This window comes from Physeter macrocephalus, chromosome 11 (assembly GCF_002837175.3).
Source record: "Physeter macrocephalus isolate SW-GA chromosome 11, ASM283717v5, whole genome shotgun sequence".
NCBI lineage: Eukaryota > Metazoa > Chordata > Mammalia > Artiodactyla > Physeteridae > Physeter > Physeter macrocephalus.
Genome location: NC_041224.1, coordinates 114,693,031 through 114,714,341, shown reverse-complemented (window position 1 = coordinate 114,714,341; position 21,311 = coordinate 114,693,031). Strand labels below are relative to the sequence as shown.

Below are 21,311 nucleotides of genomic sequence, written 5' to 3'. Positions count from 1 at the left end.
GCTTGTCTGCTGATGGGTGGGACTGCGTTCCTTCCCTGTTGGTTGTTTGGCCGGAGGTGACCCAGCACTGGAGGCCACAGTCTCTTTGCTAGGGCTAATGGTGGACTCTGGGAGGCCTCATGCCAAGGAGTACTTCCCAGAACTTCTGCTGCCAGTGTCCTTGTCCCCTCAGTGAGCCACAGCCACCCCCTGCCTGTGCAGGAGACCCTCCAACACTAGTAGGTAGGTCTGGTTCAGTCTCCTATGGGGTCACTGCTCCTTCTCCCTGGGTTCTGATGTGCACACTACTTTGTGTGTGCCCTCCAAGAGTGGAGTCTCTGTTTCCTCCGGTCCTGTAGAAGTTCTGCAGTCAAATCCCGCTAGCCTTCAAAGTCTGATTCTCTGGGAATTCCTCCTCCCGTTGCCAGACCCCCAGGTTGGGAAGCCTGGTGTGGGGCCTCAGAACCTTCACTCCCGTGGGTGGACTTCTGTGGTATAATTGTTCTCCAGTTTGTGAGTCATCCACTCAGCGGTTATGGGATTTGATTTTATTGTGAGTGTGCCCTCCTACCGTCTCATTGCGGCTTCTCCTTTGCCTTTGGATGTGGGGTATCTTTTTTTGGTGAGTTCCAGTATCTTCCTGTCGATGATCGTTCAGCAGTTAGTTGTGATTCCGGTGCTCTTACAAGAGGGAGTGAGCGCACGTCCTTCTACTCCGCCATTGTGAACGAAACTTGAACTTGTTTTCTATTTCATTAATTATTGCTTGTGATTATTCCCATTTTCTTAAATTCTTGTTCTTCTTCTGACAGCTTAATTTGAATGCTTAACTCATTGAATTTCTTTTAATTTTTTTAATATAAGCTAAGGCCATAATTTTCCCTGTAAGGGTCCAGTTACTGAATCCTACAAGTATTGAAATGTATTATTTCTATTTTTTCCATTTTGTGTATTTTAAAATTTCATTATAATTTCTTTGAAGTTGTTCAGAAGTATGTTTTTAAGTTTCTGAATGTATGGAACAGTTTTTAGCTTGCAGTTTTGTTACTGATTGTTAATTTAATTGCATTGTACTTAGTGAATGTGATCTGTATGTACTTGTCCTTTTAAATTTGCTCTATACAAATGTAGTTCTTTTAGTCACATTGTTCCGTCTATTTTCACTAACCTTTTCTCTGTTTAACCTATCAATAATTGAGAGTGATGTGTTAAACTCCTCCCTCTGATATTGGGTTTATCAGTTTTTCTCCAAAGTTTTATTTTTCCTTTTTCATATTTTGAGGAAGTAATTTCATCTTCCCGATGAGTTGAATCTTTTATCATTATACAATAACTCTCTTCGTTCTTAGTAATACTTTTTGATTAAAGTCTAATGTTTACAGTATTACATGTGTGGTATATCTTTTTCCATGTCACTGTTTTTAGGTGTATCATAAACTGCATATAATTGGAGTTCTTAAAAATTGAATCTCATAATTTCTGCTTTAAACTGGCAGTTTGTGAATTTCTTTATCTGATTTGCTGTATATTTTGTTGGATTCATGTCTTTTCAGGAGTTCTGGAAAAGTGGCTGTTATCTCTTCAAATATTGCCTGTTTTCCGTTCCTGTTAAACTTTACTTCTGGAGCTGTGATTAAACAAATTTTCAGTCTTTTTGTATTGTCTTCCATGTCTCTTAATCTTTTTCTAATATATATATATTTTTCCTTTTCTTTCTGCTGTTTTCTGGGTGATTTATTCTGCTGTCTCTTCCAGTTCACTAATTTTCTCTTCAGCTGGGTGTAATTCAATAGGCCTTTGCCTCTGTCAGGACCTGGGACCATTTAAACTACCTTCAGGAGATCCTATTTATCAGCACTACCTTGGCAGGGGCACAAGCTCAACTGAAGTTTTTTTGTTGGTATTGGTATTGGTGTTCCCACTCTGATTTTAGCTCATTTTGTGTCATGCATTTTATGTTTGTTTATTTGGGGGGGTGGGAGTTAAGCCTTGGAAAAGTCCCTTTCTTCAAGTCTAGCAATGCTAATTATCTTTTATCCAGGATCTAAGTGTAGTTATAGAGGAAGGTCCTTCAGAGACTCTAATCTGCCCTACTTATAGAAGCAGGAAACCCCTAGGAATGCTTTCCTAAGTTCTTATTTTGTTGTATCCATCTTATTTTCTTTAAACACACACATGCAAACAACCCTCTGAACTAAATTCTGTTGTATTTAAACTAAATGAATGTTGCAGGATTTTTAAGAATATAATTTGTAATTTCTTAATGTCTTGTCAATATGATTTAAATAGTTTTCATATGTCAGCTGTAATTCTTCCAGTCTTGTTTTAGAGAAATACAAAATTACAGTGGATTTATTCTTAACTTTCATAACTAAAAAACTTCTACCAGGTTTTATAAATGTGGTTTACTAACCTGAAAGATAAAAAATGGAACCAACTTTTTCTTTTTTAATAAAATGACAAGTCAAAGATAACTCTCTTTTCATCTAGAAACGAGTAAAAGCAAGCAGTGTTTTTCTAGAAAATACAAATGAATAAACATTGCCAGAGTTTCTTAGAGTACCTGGAAACCTCATTCCATGACAGCATAGTGGATTTATTCCAGTGGCACAACAAAAGTAATTCCATTGAATTTCTGTATTGCTACAGGAGATGAAAACTGTACTGGTACCAGTTGATAACATGGTACCTTGGCAAAGAGTAGTAATCCTTTAATAAATATTTGTTAGTTGAATGAATATCAGTAAAATGATTGTCTTAATACCAGTAGTGAGAATGAATAGAAGATTTTTTAAAAGTACATGAATGTGAAAGAAGAGAGTGAAGATAGGAAGTGTTAAGAGATTTTATGACTGGAACTTTTAGGGAAACATTGGCTTAGCTTGTGCTTTATTAAAAGAGAATTTGTTTTATGATTTTGTGTATTTTGATGATTCATTTTTATTTGGCAATCACATTCCAGATCAAGTTTCTAACAGACACTTGGATTTTTCTCTAGGTATTTTTGTCTTCAATTTGTTTGTTACTTTGGCCTGTTCTATGTAATAGACTTTATTTTTCACAAATGCAATGTTGTAAATTTTGGAGTTTAGTAAGAGCTGCAGCTTCTAGATAAGATACAGTCTTAGAAGTCTTAGCTGAATATATAGTTTTATGAAGTATGTAGAAAAGATAGCAAAATAGTTTTCATGTGTGATGCTTATAATTCCTCTTTTAACTTAAAGTCACACATTATAAAAAATAATAAAAGCAGCACTAATGTTCACTAATTATATATAGCTACTTTATATGTCAACATGTTGAATATTTATATGTTGTATAACTTACACACTTAAGATGTGTTTTTTCTTTTACTTTAAGGCTTTCTTCAATACTAAAAACATACGGAAGCCCTTTGAAAACACCATCAGTAGTTTATAGACAAAGGCTTTATGAATTGTTGATTTTATTACCTCCTGAAACCTATGAAGGTATGTGCCTTACACCAAAATGTTTTACTGTTTGTGGCTAACACAGTGCCTGGAAAGTCATACATGAACAAATGAATTATATGGCAGTTATTTAGTGCTTTGTTTCTAGGAGGTTTAGGGAGTTCAGTCTTAACCCATGTGTTCACGATTTTATAGTAAATAAAATACATTAAAAAAAACAAACAAACTACTTCTTCATTTCTTGCTGTGTTCGAAAGTCCCTAGTTTCACTGTGTGGGAGAGAATGAGTCACAAAGATTGGTCTTGATTCTACTCCAGGGTTTTCTGCAGAATATATAATGCAAATCTATTAGAAATTTGGCCACTCCTAGTTTCCTTCTAGAGTGGTTATCTGTTGTATACATTTCCTTCCACTATTCCATTCTTAACTCTGCCCAGATAGAAGTTTAATTTTGAACAGTATACCAAGGTATAATTGATTTTATTAAGTTTATAATGTAGGTTTTGCTTTTATTAGGCCCAGGATGGCTTTGGAATATTAGAATACTGCATTTGGTAAAATAAACTTGCCCCTATTTTACAATTAGTTCTAAAACTTTTCTTGTAAATTTAAAATACAGTTTTTTTTTTTTTTGTTTTGTTTTGTTTTTTTTTTTTTTGCGATACGCGGGCCTCTCACTGTTGTGGCCTCTCCCGTTGCGGAGCACAGGCTCCGGACGCGCAGGCTCAGCGGCCCAGCCGCCCCGCGGCATGTGGGATCTTCCCGGACCGGGGCACGAACCCGCGTCCCCTGCATCGGCAGGCGGACTCTGAACCACTGCGCCACCAGGGAAGCCCTAAAATACAGTTTTAAGAAAATACATTGCTACTACTACTGAATAACTTAAGATGCTTGTTTTAAGAGGTGAAAGCTGAAAGTTGTCTCTAATGGGAGCATCTATTTTTTTTTTAGTTTTTATAATTTTCAACCAACCATATTAAGTCGATTGTTTCTTCAAATCTATTTCTTGTAAAAATACTGCTTTTATTGTTTTATATCTTTATTCTGCAAATAAATGCAATATAATATATACTACAGCAGTTCAAAATATTGATACTAACTTATAACTTCTGTCTTGGCCTTTATCATTATGTGAGTGATATTGTTCCTACCACCTCTCTTCCTGGTTCACAAATGTACCTAGCAAAATGTTTGATATAAAATAAGAATTTTGTATTTACTTCTCTGGAAAAAAAGTGGATACATTGCCCTTTCTCAGAAACTGTGTCAAGAGTCATTTCTGTATGCCAGGTGCTGTACTAGAAATTGTATATATTACCCCATTTATCTTAGGATAATACAGTGAGCTAGTTACATTTTCCTCATTTGACAGATAAAGGCACAAAGAGGTTACAAAAACCAACTCAAGTTTATGTATCCAGTAAATAGTGGAATCAAGATAACATAGATCTGTTTTATGCTGTGCTGCCAATCCATTTATAAGTAACCTAGTAGAGACTTAATAAATAGACAAAGCTTAGTGATAGGTCTGTCTCAAACTACAGATGAAAAATTGATTTTTTGAAGTCTTCATTAAACATATAGGAATATTAGGATATCAACTTAAAATCCACAGTGTATCTTCTGATAAATGATAATATAAGTCTGCCCTTGAAGGACTTAAAGAGAAAAACAAAGTCTTGTACTATTTTCTCAGAATTGGAGTTTGGGAATGCAATCAGAAGTCTTAAAGGAATAATGAATATACTAGTGTATAGATTTTAAATCATTTCCAGAGTGTTCACTGGGAGATGAAGTCAGGAATTGCTATGAACTAACTTGTTGAAAAAAGAAAATCTACACTTACCCTCTTTGTCTTTTTCAAGTGTATCTATTTTTCTAACATGAATTAAAGAAGAAACTAGTTTATAGAAAAATGAAAATATGGATATATTAATATTTTTATCTTTCAACCAAAAATAATAATTTGCTATTTTATGTCTCTCTTTTTTCCATATATACAACTCTGGAAATAGAATTAAGGAAGTTTTTCCTTAAGGACTTCTGATTTTTTTTTTTAATGATATTCTATTTAATAGATTCATATAATGGGTATGGGTACATAACGATCAGAACTTTAAAATATCAACTGATATTTTAAATAACTTAGCTTGGGACTTCCCTGGTGGCGCAGTGGTTAAGAGTCCGCCTGCCAATGCAGGGGACATGGGTTCGAGCCCTGGTCCGGGAAGATCCCATATACCTTGAAGCATCTAAGCCCATGTGCCGCAACTACTGAGCCTGTGTGCCACAACTGCTGAAGACTGCATTCCTGGAGCCTGTGCTCCGCAACAAGAGAAGCCACAGGAATGAGAAACCCATACACCGCCATGAAGAGTAGCCCCTGCTTGCCGCAACAACTTTTGGGGAGTTCCCTGGTGGCTTGGTGGTTAGGATTCTGGGCTTTCACTGCAGTGGCCCAGGTTTGATTTCTGCTCAGGGAACTGAGATCCTGCCAGCCACCTGGCACAGCCAGAAAAAAAAAAAAAGAATTTATATAACTTTTCATCATGGTTGTCCAACAAAAGCAGACTTTTGTCATAATAGTTGCTTAATTTTCTGAAGCTTATGGAGTAGAAATTGGGTTCTTAATTTTTATTTCCTATCTTAGTTTTGTTATGGATCTCCTTTCAAGTATTTCAATTTTCTCTACACTGAAAATTGCTCCTCATTAGCATCAGAAAGTGATGTATTTCTACAACAAAGGCATATTTGCATTTTAAAATTGAATCATCTTTGAGTACTTTGTTCAGGGACGGTTAGGCCAGCAGTCACTTTAAATGAGAAGCGGAGATTTACCACTGTTGTCACGTTTAGCTGTAGTACCAAACATACCTTGCATATTGTACTACCAACAAAATTATTTTTCTGAGTATCGTATACTGGTAATTAAACTAACAGACATTCCTTTAAGCAACTCTCGTTTGCTTCATTAAGTTTTTATTTTCCCTGTCTGCTGTCCCCAATTCCTGTGCAACCTCTCCTTTCTCTAACCTCAGCAGTTCTCTTTTCATCCTCTATGAAACTTAGTACTTCCTACCTTCATTTTATAGTTAACATGTGTGTGTCCAGTATCTTATATCTTCTTTTTTTATATATATGAATTTATTTATTTATTTGTTTTTATTTTTGGCTGCGTTGGGTCTTCATTGCTGTGCGTGGGCTTTCTCTAGTTGCGGTGAGCAGGGGCTACTCTTTGTTGCGGTGCACAGGCTTCTCATTTTGGTGGCTGCTCTTGTTGCAGAGCACAGGCTCTAGGCCTGAACTACTAAGCACAGGCTTCAGTAGTTGTGGCACGTGGGCTCTAGAGTGCAGGCTCAGTAGTTGTGGCGCACGGGCTCAGTTGCTCCGTGGCATGTGGGATCTTCCCGGACCAGGGATCGAACCCATGTCCCCTGCATTGGCAGGTGGGTTCTTAACCACTGCACCACCAGGGAAGCCCTTCTATCTTCTTGAAGGGAGGATTATATATAATAACATCTTTGTATATTATATTAAACACAGCATCTTAAACACAGTTTGAATGAATGAATGAGCATGATAGTTAAAAGCTCAAGTTCTGAAGCCTGGACTGCCTGTGTTTCAATCAAACTCTGCCATGTAACTGCTGTGTGACCTTGGGCAATTAACAAACTCTCTGTTCCTGTTTCCTTACCTAATAAAATAACAGTACTAACTGGACCTCCTGAGGTGGTTATGAAAACTATATGTAAAGCTTTTGGGACATTTATTGACACATATTACATCCTCAACAAATATTTGTTGTTACTACTCTTACCACTCTAATAATACAGAAAATAATGGGAGGTGAGCCCTTCCTAACTCATCCTATCACTTCTAATAAGTATTCTCAGTCAAGTCTTCATTTCGTTCTGATGGTGTTGCTTAAAACCAAAAGTGAATGTTTCTCCAAGATGTTTTACTCTTTCCTAAATTACTTAAGTTACAAGCTAGCGAAAGTCATTTATGCTCTAGGTGGATAAAATTTTCTATTGCTAATCCATCAGAAAGTGGGATAAATATCTTTGAAATGGTAACTTAGGTCAGTGTGATAAATGGACCAGTTTTTCCAACCGTATATATAAAAGAGACAGCCATACATTGTCTCATGTCTTCAGGAAAATCTCAGTGCCGCCTATGAACTAGGTTGGTGCCCAAAATACAAACAAACCAAAAGAAAAGATGAATCCTCCCTAGATCCAGGTTCCAATTTACAAAAAATTACAGACATTAAAGGAACAAATTAAATTACCTTGGGGGCTATAATCTGTAAAAACTTCTATAGGACAAATAATCTTATTTCTTCAAATAAATTACAGGGAATAAAAGTAGAGGGAAGAACTTTAGATTGAAAGAGACTTAAGATATATCAGGTAGCTACAACATGTAGACTTCACTTAGGTCTGGATTCAAACATAAAAAGCCAACAAAAACAGGCATTAATGAAGCAATTGACAATTTGAGCACTGAACGTGTATTTGATGTTTAGTGATTTTTATTTATTTATTTATTTATTTATTTATTTATTTAATTCATTGTATTTATTTGGCTGTACCGGGTCTTCTTTGTGGCATGTGGGATCTTCGGTGCAGCATGTGGGCTCTTAGTTGTGGGATGTGGGATCTAGATTCCTGACCAGGGATCGAACCCAGGCCCCCTGCATTGGGAGTGCAGAGTCTTAAGCACTGGACCCCTAGGGAAGTCCCTGTTTAGTGATTTTTAAAACACGAAATTGTGATAATGAGATTGTTTAAAATGTCCTTAACTCTAGTGATACACGATGAAATATTTATAGATGAAATGATATGCTTTCCAGGGATTGCTTCAAAATAATATGGGGAATGGTGAGATAGTAGATTGGGAGTATAGGTGAATGAAGTTAATCCAGCTGATTAGGATGACTGACAGTCATACGCTGGGGTGGTGGGGTGTTAGGGTGTCATACTATTATGCCTTCTTTTTCTGCCTTTGTATCTATTCCTCTTTTTTCATTCTGTTTTTACGCTTTATGTCATTTAAATAGAATGGGTGTAGTATTTATTCAGTATCACAAAGTATACATACACACATACTTTGAGATGTCTGTTCTTATCCTTGTGACCAGCAACACATAGTTGAGCCATTCATTGGTAGGACATTCTCAAGGAGGAGGTATATTAGCTTTGGCTGTGATAAATTAAAGTTAGCTGATATGTAGATTAAAGTTCAGCCTGGGCTTTTTTAACACCATTCTTGGACCAGTTAACTGCTATTACTAAATTGCTATTTGCCCTTTTTCTCTGATTCAACAGGATACCTTTGTGCTGTCCTCAGAGAGCTGGCTGCTGACTTGACTGCCCCTGATATACAGGTGGCAGCATCCACATTTTTACTTCCACGCCTCTGTCATCAGGATGATCTTCTAATATTAAGTCCTTTGCTACAAGATACTGACCATAGATTTATTGAAGAACAGGTATGGTCATTTTTCAATAACTCTTTGGGTTGATTCAATCTGTAAACAGTGGTTTTATTTTTGGGCACGCCTTGTGGCATGTGGGATCCTAGTTCCCCGACCAGGGATCAAACCCGTGCCCCCTGCAGTGGGAGTAAAGAGTCCCAACCACTGGACCTCCAGGGAAGTCCTGAACAGTGGTTTTAAAACCTTATATGTAATTTTTTTTTTCTTTTAGCTCCTGCTTGGTAATGGAATTGCTTGTGGAAGTCTCGAGTATGACCCTTATTCTATTTACGAGAAAGATGTAGAGGGATATTCTGTGCCTAAGCCCTTACCTCCAACACTATCAGTTATTAGCTCTGCAGTCAAGCTCTTTGGAGTTGTATGTGCTCATGTGGGAGAAGCTCAAAGGTAAACCATCTTCAGTAGTTCACTTATCCTGAAATAACATTTCAGGATTGGTAATTGGTTCAGTGAATGCATAATAGAGAACCGGTGGGTAAGAATGATGTTGTCAGAAGTTCTCATTAATATCAAAGATTTCTTATAGATGACAGGTGAAGGTAAGATTAAAGAGTCTTGTTCATTCACCTGGCTAATATTTAATAAGAAGTAATTAAGTCAATGATGAGATTAAACTGAAAACTGCTAGGCACTATTGTGGATGCAGTGCTTTTCCCACATTAGCTTCTCATCTAGCTGAAAATACAAATGAAAAACTCAGTGACACAAGAACAGTGATTTATGAGCTATTGTTACAAAGTAAAACACTGGTTTTCTGCTTACACAAGGTCTCATAGGCTTTCTTACCTTGGAGGCTTTATCAAGCCATCATAGATCCAGGGATTAGTCTTCATTTTAGTAGATTTCAAAAATTAGATTAAAACAGATTAGTCTTCAATTTGGCAGATTCACTTCACTCAAAATGAACTTTGGTTTTTAAAAATCAAAGGCTTCTGGGACTTCCCTCGTGGGTCAGTGGTTAAGAATCCGCCTGCCAATGCAGGGGACATGGGTTCAATCCCTGGTCTGGGAAGATCCCACATGCCACGGAGCAACTAAGCCCGTGCACCACAACTACTGAGCCTGAGTGCTGCAACTACTGAAGCCCGCACACCGAGAGCCCGTGCTCTGCAGCCAGAGAAGCCACCGCAATGAGAAGCCCGCTCACCGCAGTGAAGAGGAGCTCCTGCTTGCCGCAACTAGAGAAAGCCCGCGTGCAGCAACGAAGACCCAACACAGCCAAAAATAAATAAAATTTAAATTAAAAAAAAAGGCTTCTAATGATTTCTCATTGAGAATGAGTTTCTTAATAACAGGATAATAACTTTCTTGGGGATCAAAAAATACTTCTGATAGCTAGTATCCAGGAAATTTCTATCTGAGACACTATGTGGGAAGTGAGTCTCTCCCATGGGCTGTGCTGGTTAACAGTTTGTAAATTATTAACTATCCTCATTCATTCCCATTCATTCTCTGTCTCTTTTCATGCTAGACAAGCAACACACATTTGACTAGATCATAGCTTTTATATCATTTTATCTGTTGTCTTCCAGAGAATACCAATTAGGTAAGGAATTTACCTTGTTCTCTTTGATGAAGACTCACAAACATTTATGTTGATTTTTAATAGCTTCATGTCTTTATTTAAAATGATAGTATTGATAGTATTTACTCAGTATGATATGTTACATGTATATTTTGAGATTAATTTCAAAAGATGATTTGAAATTTGTTTGTAGCCTATAGTTCACTGTGTATACTGTAACTATAAAGTTTTGGTTGTATTTTAAGACAATATATGACTAAAATATAAATGAATGCTATAGCACTAAAAGATGAGAGGAGAATCAAAGTGGACTGGAATTTTCAAAGAAGAATTGATGGAGAGGATGAGATTTGTACTAGTCTGTAACTGTACTATTATCTAGTGCATACAGTTAGTTTAAAATAATTAATTTGGATTAATACAGCAGTAACTACAGTAGATGGAACAGGGGTAGCCTTGTGGGCAAAAGATTTAAATTAAGCATGTTTTGTTTTTTTGTGTGGTACGCAGGCCTCTCACTGCCGTGGCCTCTCCCGTTGCGGAGCACAGGCTCAGCGGCCATGGCTCACGGGCCCAGCCGCTCTGCGGCATGTGGGATCCTCCCGGACCGGGGCACGAACCCGTGTCCCGTGCATCATCGGCAGGTGGACTCCCAACCACTGCGCCACCAGGGAAGCCCTAAGCATGTTTTTAAATGACTCCACTAAACTCTTTTTGATAGGTCTCAGATAAGAAGTGAAGAAAAGTATACTTCTTAGAAGCTTTCCTTTCAAAAAATTGATTTTATTACTCTCCTAAACAAGGTGGGGGGTTATTTTGGTTTTCTTTTTTTTAATTTCTCCCAGATTTATTGCCTAATTGTAGTCTCAAGGAAATAGTTTCTTATTTCTGTTGTTTAAAGTTTAATAAACTTTAAAACGTGCCAAATTTCTTTTTATCCCACCTGGATGAAAATGATATATAGAATGAATATTCAAGGGAGGAGAGGTTTTGTTTGTTTTAATAAAGAAGTTGAGACCTGGTAAAAGCAAAACATTCTGTTTGGATTCTAACTGAATAAAAATAGTAGGCAGTGGTTTGGAGAATTTTAAAGGGAGTTGTCTGGCAGGATCCCAGATTCAGCAACTATCAGCAGTCTCCAATGGGTGCCCTTAGAGCACCACAGAGAAACATAGATAGGAAAGTTAAGTTTCTAATTTCCTGTTATCCTAGGTATGATACTTGTTTAAAATGGCAGACCTTTCTTCTTTGGGCCATAGATTTGCATTTCTAGAGAAGAAATATCTTAATCAAAGTACCTGTATTCAACAACAAGTGAATATTTTAAAGCATTTTGTTATCATGGTTATCTTCGTGTTTAAACAGTTTAAAAGAAACTCTTGTAGTTAACATGACGTTGTCCTAAGATTAGAAATAGGTTTTTCATATTTTATTTATGTACTTAGAAATTAAATTGTCTTTAAATCAGTTGATTATCTTTATTTTTTATTAAATTTATTTATTTATTTGTTTGTTTTTGGCTGCATTGGGTCTTCGTTCTGCATGTGGGTTTTCTCTAGTTAGGACGAGCAGGGCCTACCTTTCGTTGTGGTGCGTGGGCTTCTCATTGTGGTGGTTCCTCTTGTTGCGGAGCACAGGCTCTAGGCATGCCAGCTTTAGTAGTTGTGGCACACAGGCTCAGTAGTTGTGGCTCGCGGGCTCTAGAGTGCAGGCTTGGTAGTTGTGGTACACGGGCTCGGTAGTTGTGGCTTTCAGGCTCTAGAGCGCAGGCTCAGTAATTGTGGTGCACGGGCTTAGTTGCTCTGCGGCACGTGGGATATTCCCGGACCAGGGCTCAGACCCGTGTCGCCTGCATTGGCAGGTGGATTCTTAACCACTGTGCCACCAGAGAAGTCCCTAATTATCTTTATTTTGACTATAGGATTCTAAAAATAAGAGATCTTCGCATCAATAATTTTAAAGCACTAAAATGTTTAAAGTTCTGGAATATCAAGATATTTTACACAGAGAAGAAGTTATTACTGATCTTGTGTGTGTGTTGTTTATGGTTACTTTTCAATATATTTTGCACCTAATTGCAAAGAATGAATTAATTCACCTGAAGATTGTTTCACCCTTGACTGTACATTGCAATCATTGGGACTTTTTAAAATGTAGATTCTGACTTAATAGTAATGGTATGCATACTACATTGGGCACTGAAATTTTTAAAAACTCCTTAGGTGATTCTGGTGTACAGCCTGTTTTGAGAACCACTGATAAAAATGTAGATTGTGAGTTGATGGAGAGAGAGGAAAAGGATAGTTATAGTTCTCAGTAGTGAAAATTTTCACCATTATACACCCTCTCTGAAAGTATAAGGAAGGTAAATCAGCATTTTAAAATTTTATGTCTTTGCTGTTTACTCAGTTACCTATGTGTTTTTATTTCATCCAGACTCAAAACTTTTAATATCTAATTTCATTCTGAACTAATAATTATATGTTATAATTGATACTACTTAGGAATACCAATTCAGTACTACTGAAAACTGGTCATCTCCATCTCCTGAAGATTCAGAATGTTTTGTTGCGATCTCTGTCAGAATTTGGGGGTAAAGGATGGAGAAAAGTATTTGGGGCTCTGGTAGTCTCACTTACAGTCTTTGGCCCATGAATGTGGGCAAGAAAATAGTACAGGTCAGGTTTTATTATAATGTAACAAAATTCTCAAGCTGTAACCTTAAGTATTTTTACTACTTTCAACATGACACAGTTCCATTATAGCAGGTGACTAGGATGTGATCTAATAATGATGTTTTAGGTTTTAAATTCATAAGGCTGACCATATGGTTATCCTTAATTTTTCTTCCTGCAGGGCAATTTGGGCATAAATATATTCTTGAAACATAATGACTTTAAATATAGTCTTGGAAAACAGGCAAAAAAAACTTTTATATGATACATTAATCATGTTATTTATAATAAAAATTAGAAATGGCCTAAATGTCCCAAACTAGGGAACTGGGTAAACAAGGTATTGTATTGCCAGACTATATAATACTAATAGCTATTTAAAATTATTTCAGTACATGTGGAATCTAAAAATACAATGAACTAGTGAATATAACAAAAAAGCAGACTCACAGATACAGAGAACCATCTAGTGGTTACCTGTGGGGAGAGGGAAGGGGGAGGGGCAATATAGGGGGAGGGAATTAAAGGTACCAACTATTATGTAAAAAATAAACTACACGGCTATATTGTACAACACAGGGAATATAGCCAATATTTTTAAATAACTATTAATGAAGTATAACCTTTAAAAATTGTGGATTACTATATCGTACACCTGTAACTTATATAATATTGTACATCAACTATACTTCAATTAAAATAAAAAAGAAATATCACAGGAGGCCAAGATAAAAGAAAAAAATTATTTCAGTGCAGTAATTAATAAGATGGGATTAATATTTAGGGAAATGAAAAAGAGTTACTAATAAAGTGTATACACTGTGATCCCAGTTTTCTAAAAATGATATCCATATACCTGGGGTGGGGATGGGACCGGGGAGAGACTAAAACAAAGATGCGAAATGTTAATAGTGGCTCTTTCCAGATGGTGGGATTATGGGTGAATTTTATTTTTCTTTCCTGTGCTTTTCTGAGTTTTTCAGGTTTATTATGATGAACAGAATTAACCTGGAAATAAGGAAATAAATATTTAACTAAATAGACTACTTAGAATTACAGTGGTTTTTCCCCAAATTTTTAGTGATCCACCATGTTTATTATGTTCTCTGAGTTGATTTTATGTTTATTGCTTTCCTCAAGTCATACACATGTAACTTCACACCTTCCCTTTTTTCTGACTTCTTCCACAGCTGGGTTTTTTAAAGCACAATACCCATATCTATTCTGTTTTGATAACAGAATTGTCGTTTGGATCAAAACTGTATTTGGGTCTTGTGGCCTCACCAGAATGATAGAGATTTAGTTACAGGCTCAGAGATACTATTGCAAGTACGTTAGAGTTGAGTAAAAGTATACCCATGTGCCATCTTCAGCCAGTCATGCCCTGTTTTCAGTCACTGGGTGCAACTGTCCTTTATATTGTTCAACAAGCACATTTGACTGCTGACTACATGCCAAACCCAGATACTAGAGAGATGAAGATAAATTATAAGATCTATGCCTACCATCAAGATAGTTCACAACGGAAGAAGTATTCTTAAACATTATTTCAGTTTTCCTGATTTAAAGGGAGAGAAGGGGGGGAAAGGAGGTTCAGCGCTCTGAAGCAATGTTTCTAAATATTGGAGAAATTGGTGGGAAAAAAATGGGGTGATTTATTTCATGGTTACATATCTTTAATCTCAACAAATGGATTTTAAAAAAGGACATGAAAAACAATTTATGTAAGCTGCATTAAAACCCATGGACACATTCAACCCCACACCAAAAGTAATGTGCATATGCTCATCATAGTTAGAATTGTGAAAATAAGAAATTTGCTCTCCACCAGAAGGAGAATGGTTGAATAAATTGTAGTATGTGTGTAGTAAAATTTGGCTTCCTGAAAATTATCAAAGAATAAAAATGATTTGAAAAGTGCTAAAGAGGTAATGTTAAGTGAGAAAAGCAACTGTAAAAACTGTGTTATATATAGTATGATCCCAAGTACATGTTTAAGGTATGGTTGGGGTTCGAAAGGCTGTGCTGCTTCTCATTAACTGAAGTCAGTGCTACCTTTAAAATGAAGGAATGTATTTGAGTTCAGTAACTCCTGTTATTAAGAGCAAAAATGTTGACACAAGTGACTTTCAAAATATTTGTTTAGAAAACAGTTGCTGAAATAGCTGAATTTGCCCAGATAAATCTATATTAAGTGATACATTTGTTGTTATTTTTTCACAAAATAATGCTTCTCCCCCACTGTCATAATGACACATAATCAAAATATTTTTGCATTGGTTGTGATATATTTTCATTTCCTAAAATGCTTCAGTGTGTTTGACAACAGTTTATCTCATTTTAGTAGTTCCAACAAAATGCAGCAAAACAAATTTGTAGTGGATACTCAGTACTGCCCTTTGACTTACTTTATCTTTAAATCTTGTTTCTGATTTTAGGCTTCTCATACTGGAACAGCTTTTGGACAGTATAAAGCATACAAAAGGAGCTCGTCAACAAGTAGTTCAGTTACATGTTGTTTCTTCAGTTTCTAGTTTCTTGAAGGTAATTCCGTTTTTTAAAAATTCATGTTTGCTTGATTTTTTTTTTTTCCCTAATGTATGGCCAACTAAGTAGGTTGGGGAAGGTGTTTTTAAAGGGCTGGTTTCCCCCCCCCGATTTTTCTTAATGTTTCAGGATTTGTAATTCCCCTTTTACCTTTTTTTTTTTTTTTTTTTTTTTTGCCACAATGCATGGCATGTGGGATCTCAGTTCCCTGACCAGGGATCGAACCCGCGCTCCCTGCGTTGGAAGCACAGAGTCTTAACTACTGGACCGCCAGGGAAGTCCCTCCCCTTTTACTTTTTCTCTATATAAAACTTGTTAGTCAGAAATCAAACTTATAATCTTGGCTTAGAACCATGCTTTAGCCTACCAACCCTAATATCCCAGATCTGGGATTGGCAGACTATGGCCTATGGACCAAATCTGGTTCATTGTTGCATTTATGGCTTATTGTTTCTAAGTAAAATATAATAGGCTTCATTGATCATTTATTTTATGGAAATCCCTATTAATGTTCTTCTGAACACATATATACTGCAGTGATAATTGATTACCATAGTGTTTGCCTGGAGGTTTAAAATTCTAAAGTACTTCATGAGAAAAATTATGTATGTTTACTGTGGATTTTGGTATTCTGATTTTTTTTTTTTTTTTTTTTTTTTTTTGTGGTACGCGGGCCTCTCACTGTTGTGGCCTCTCCCGTTGCGGAGCACAGGCTCCGGATGCACAGGCTCGGCGGCCGTGGCTCACGGGCCCAGCCACTCTGCGGCATGTGGGATCTTCCCGGACCGGGGCACGAACCCGTGTCCCCTGCATCGGCAGGCGGATTCTCAACCACTGCGCCACCAGGGAAGCCCTGATTTTTTTTTAAAGGAGTAATCACCAAATATGAAGATATTTGGTTAACCAGAATATACATTCCAAACTGGATAAGAGAATTTACTAGAGTTGCAAGTTTGGATTGTTTTTTTACCTATTTCAGTATGTGGCTGGCTCTAAGGGACATTTGGGTCCAGAAGAAATGAGAAGACCTGTCCTCGCATTGGTGATGGGAGCCTTAGAAAGTCCCAGCCCCCTCTTGAGATGTGCAGCTGCAGAGGCATGGGCTAGATTAGCCCAAGTGGTTGATGATGGAGCTTTTACTGCTACATTAGCTCAAGTTAGCTTTGACAAGTAAGTGACTTTCTTATTTAATACTCATGGACTGTGTGTGAAAACTGGGTGTAGCTTGTTGGTTTGTTGGAACTTATGAAACTTCATTCTGATAATTAACTTTAAAAAACTGAGAAATGTGTATACTTTAAAATAAAGGAGAACTACCCCCCCCCCTCCTTGGCCTGCTTGTTTTGGAACATGAAACTATTACTAGTTCTTTGGCTTTAGTTTTTATATGAGAAAGATCACTATCTATATGAGTGATGTAATAGGCCATCAGTGGACTCTGGGCGTAAGAAGCTTATGGAGTTTTATCATGTAAAATATAGATGGTAGTAAGAACAACCTAATGCAAAGAGAGAAGGCTGCAGGTCAGGAAACATAAACTATATTTTCGTTTCTACCGGCTTTATAACCCTGAGCAGGTTACTTAATCCTCTCAACCAGTTTTCCTCTATTTCATATAGAAGGTTATTAATACTACCCTGCCTACTAAGAATGTTAAGGTAAATGAGATAATAAATATGAAAGTAGTATGAAAAAATAAAACAACTGCAAATAAAGTTCATGGTTATATTAGTTATACATATATAAAGCTATATTATTAGTGGTGGTAGTAATGCAGGCAGCACTTTCACCTTCTAGTCTATTGAATATGTGTATCTTGATTTGGTTATGAGCTCAACGTCTGATGTCAGATTACTAACTCGGTTCAAATCCCAACTCTTCTATTTAATAGTTGGTTACTTTGTAAGAGTCACTTTGGCTAAAGTGACTAAGTCATTTTGATTTCCTCATCTGTTAAAAGGAACTGATAGTATCAGTAGTGTGAATTTCAAGATTGTTGAGCGGATTAAAGGACCAAATATAAAGCGCTTAAACTAGTATACAATTCATAAGAAAACTCCTAATAAATAATGAGTTCTCTTACTATATTTAATTTTTAAATCAAAGTTCTTGAGTTGGAACTCTCTTTATATGGAATTAGAGTATCTCAGCAATGAGAGTTTTTAAAGTATAACTTAATGATAAAGTAATAATGCCTGCCATATGAATTTAGTGTGTGTGTATTTCTGAGAGACATTGAAATTGCTTATATTTAAATAATTATTAATAATGGTAAAGACATTTTTATTTAAAATGTTTTTCTTTTCAAGATACCTTTCAGGTTATTTCAGAATTTTTTTTATCAGTTAATGGTAAATATATTTCTGAATTTTGCAACTCTTCATACAGAAAGTTTGCCTAAGTGACAGTGTGCATGCATTGGTTTTGTTTCAGTAATTGTCATTTATTTTTGTTTCCATAATCACAGACTGAAATCAGCAAGGGACGCAGTTACCAGAACAGGACACTCATTGGCTTTGGGATCCCTACATAGGTACTTGGGAGGAATAAGTTCTTCTCAACATTTGAATTCTTGTGTTGGAATCCTTTACACTTTATCTCAGGACAGCACTTCTCCTGATGTGCAGGTAAGTACTTCATGTGATACCTTCCTTGAAATTCTTGATTTGTAGATAATGCAGATTATGTTTTTATTGACCATTACTAATTTATAAAATAATTCTTGCTCCATAATAATATCAAAGCCATTGTTAACTTTGATGGATTTTAAAAATTCAGATCTCATTATCTTCATACTGTCTAAAGTCAAATTCAGTATCATTTTCTGAAAATGGATCTCCTTTCCATCTTAAAATAACATCTACTATTTTGTAGAGCTTAACAGGTACCATGCATTGTATTACATTCTTCTAAACATATGAACATATTTAATCCTCACAGTAATCTAGTATGTATATTCCCATTATACAGAAAGAAAACTGTGGCTTACAGAAGCTAAGTACTTGCTCACAGCTAAAAAACTAATATATTGTGGAGTCAGGTGAAGAACATAAGTCATGGACTCTGAACTCATGTTCTTAACCACTTTACCATATTATTATACATATCTTACCCATTTCTGTCAATCATCATTCTCCTGATATCTTAATCACATCTTGAATGATTGTTACTGTTCCTGCTTTTTTAATCCCCTTATTGTATCTCTGTCCCCCCTGTGTGTCCCTAATTACTACAGTAGCCTCCTACCTGGTCACTTTATGTTTAATTCTTTTCTTTTCAACTCTCCCTAGATATGAAGCCAAAAATGTTTTCCTGAAAGATTTTCATCTTGCCACTTCCTTACTAAAAAGCTGGGGAAACTGCTTATTGCTTCTTAAATCAACTTCTCATTGAAGTCCCATCAACTGACCCAGAAACTTTCTCTGTTATTAACCCAAAGTACTGGTCTTCTCCTAAGCTGATCTTCCTGCTTTCCTCCCACACATGTCATTCTCGTATCTGCACTTTATGTTTTTCCTATTGCTCTCCTCTCTTTCTATTCCTTTCTGATAATCCACATTTTTTAGTATTCTAACATCCAGTTTAACCACCTTCCTGTTAAACTTCAACATCCAACATAGCTTTCATTCTTGAGTTACCATATTACTAATAGTTTTCTTTTTTTCACATCATCTTTTACTTGAGTTGATTTATAAGGTGTTCCATTCTTTCTTTCTTCATTCCTTTAGTACAGTACTTTTTGCTTCTGTTTATTATATTTCTCCTTTTCCCCTTCAAGAAGTCTGTTCTGAACACACATCCTTTTATATTGACTATCTTTTGTTGATTAATTTAAATTGTTCTTTCCGTGGCATCCAGTGTCATCAAATCTGACTCTTCTTGATTGCTGCTATCTCTCACCTAATGGGAGTTCATTTTTGTAGCATTTAAAGTACTGTAAGCTTTTCATATACATCTATTGATAAGAGGGGTAAAAGTTTCTCAGTTGATTTCCTAAAAGGAGGACTCTTTAGATACTTCTTGTTATAAAAAGTTCAAGCATACATAAAAGTAGAGAACATGCTATAAGGAACCTCTTATACCCATCCTCTAACTTCAGTGGTTATCAGTGTATGGCCAGTCTTGTTTGAACCAGAGTTGCCAAACTTATTTTATAAAGGGCCAGGTAGTACATTATTTAGGCTTTACATGTTATACAGTCTCTGTCAACTGCTCAATTCTGCCATTATAGCAGGAAAGCAGCCATAAATAATATGTAAACAGATGAGCATGACTGTGTTTCGACAAAACTTTATTTCTAAAAATAGGTGGCAGGCGAGATTGGCTCAAAGGCATTTTGTTTGTTTAATATATAAATATTTATATATAACATGTATATTTATTTTATAAATATAAATATTTATATTTATTTTTATAGATATATTTATTTTTATATATTTATAACACTGCACCTGTTAGAAGTGTGCATCTCTGTGAATAAAGTATAGAAACTGAATACACCATGTAACCAGCACCTAGATCAAGAAACAGAACAATATCAATACCCCAAACACTCTCCTCATGTTCTCTTCTAGTTACTACCTGTCCCACCAAGGATAACCACTATCCTAATTTGCAACAGCATATATTAGTTTTGCCTGCTTTTATACTTTGTATCAGTGGAATCATATGGTATGTACTATTTTATGTCTGGCTTTCTTCAACACTGTGTTCAAGAGATTTGTCTGTAATTATTGCATGTAGTTGTAGATATTGTTGAATCTTTTAAAAACTTGAATTTTCATTCTCTATATAGATTAAACATTAAACAGTTTTCAACAAACCAGATTTAGTTCAAGCTGTTAGCTAAAGAACCAAACACTGTATGGAATTCTTAGTGCTGAGATATATGCACATATGCCATTCTAAATTAGGCATTTGTCTCTCGATTGTTTTTTACTGGATATTTAAAGAGAAAAATTTTCTTAAAACTCCTGAAGTTCTCCATTTCTCTCTCCAAGTTAGTAATAACACACAAATACTTTACTGTGCTATTACGTTATCACTTGCTTCAACAAAAGAACAACTCACTGTGTTTTATGTTTCTTAATGCTGCTATAACATTTTAAATTGTTTTTCTCTGTCTTCACAGACCTGGGCACTGCATTCTCTCTCATTGATAATTGATTCTGCTGGCCCACTCTATTATACACATGCAGAACCAACCCTTTCTCTTATTATTATGTTGTTGTTAAATGTGCCTCCTACTCATGCTGAAGTTCACCAAAGCCTTGGTCGCTGTTTGAATGCCCTTATTACTACACTGGGTCCAGAGCTACAAGGTATGCATAGCTGCTTTTGTGACGTTTTACATAAAAATATATGCGTAAAAATGAATTCAGTTCCTATTATTGAGTCAAACCTTTCTCAATAAAGTGAAGTTTAGCAGAATGCTCTTTTCAAATATATGGGCAGAATGTTGAGAACAGTCTTGGGAAGACTGACTCCTGGATGATGACATGATAGAAAAAACATAGAAACTTAATCTAAGCTTCACCAACTGTTACTTAATTGGGTGCTTTGGGGAAATCCTTATGTCTCTAAGCTTTAGTTTCCTCTTCTATCAAATAAGAGAAAATTTGAAAAACCCTTGTGATTGGCGCATAGTAGGTGC

At 36.0% G+C, this 21,311-nt stretch overlaps 1 protein-coding gene across 4 annotated transcripts in view; it reads left to right on the top strand.

Annotated features, from left to right (window-relative positions):
• HEATR5A (HEAT repeat containing 5A) overlaps nucleotides 1-21,311 on the top strand; it is a 115,151-nt gene that overhangs the window by 57,906 nt on the left and 35,934 nt on the right. For all 4 annotated transcript variants that reach the window (XM_028495673.2, XM_028495674.2, XM_028495672.2 and 1 more), the window contains exons 14-20: nucleotides 3,340-3,449; nucleotides 8,742-8,905; nucleotides 9,123-9,298; nucleotides 15,550-15,655; nucleotides 16,638-16,828; nucleotides 18,126-18,285; nucleotides 20,790-20,979. In XM_028495673.2, the coding sequence (XP_028351474.1) occupies nucleotides 3,340-3,449; nucleotides 8,742-8,905; nucleotides 9,123-9,298; nucleotides 15,550-15,655; nucleotides 16,638-16,828; nucleotides 18,126-18,285; nucleotides 20,790-20,979 (1,097 nt within the window). The remainder of the gene's footprint in view (nucleotides 1-3,339; nucleotides 3,450-8,741; nucleotides 8,906-9,122; nucleotides 9,299-15,549; nucleotides 15,656-16,637; nucleotides 16,829-18,125; nucleotides 18,286-20,789; nucleotides 20,980-21,311) is intronic.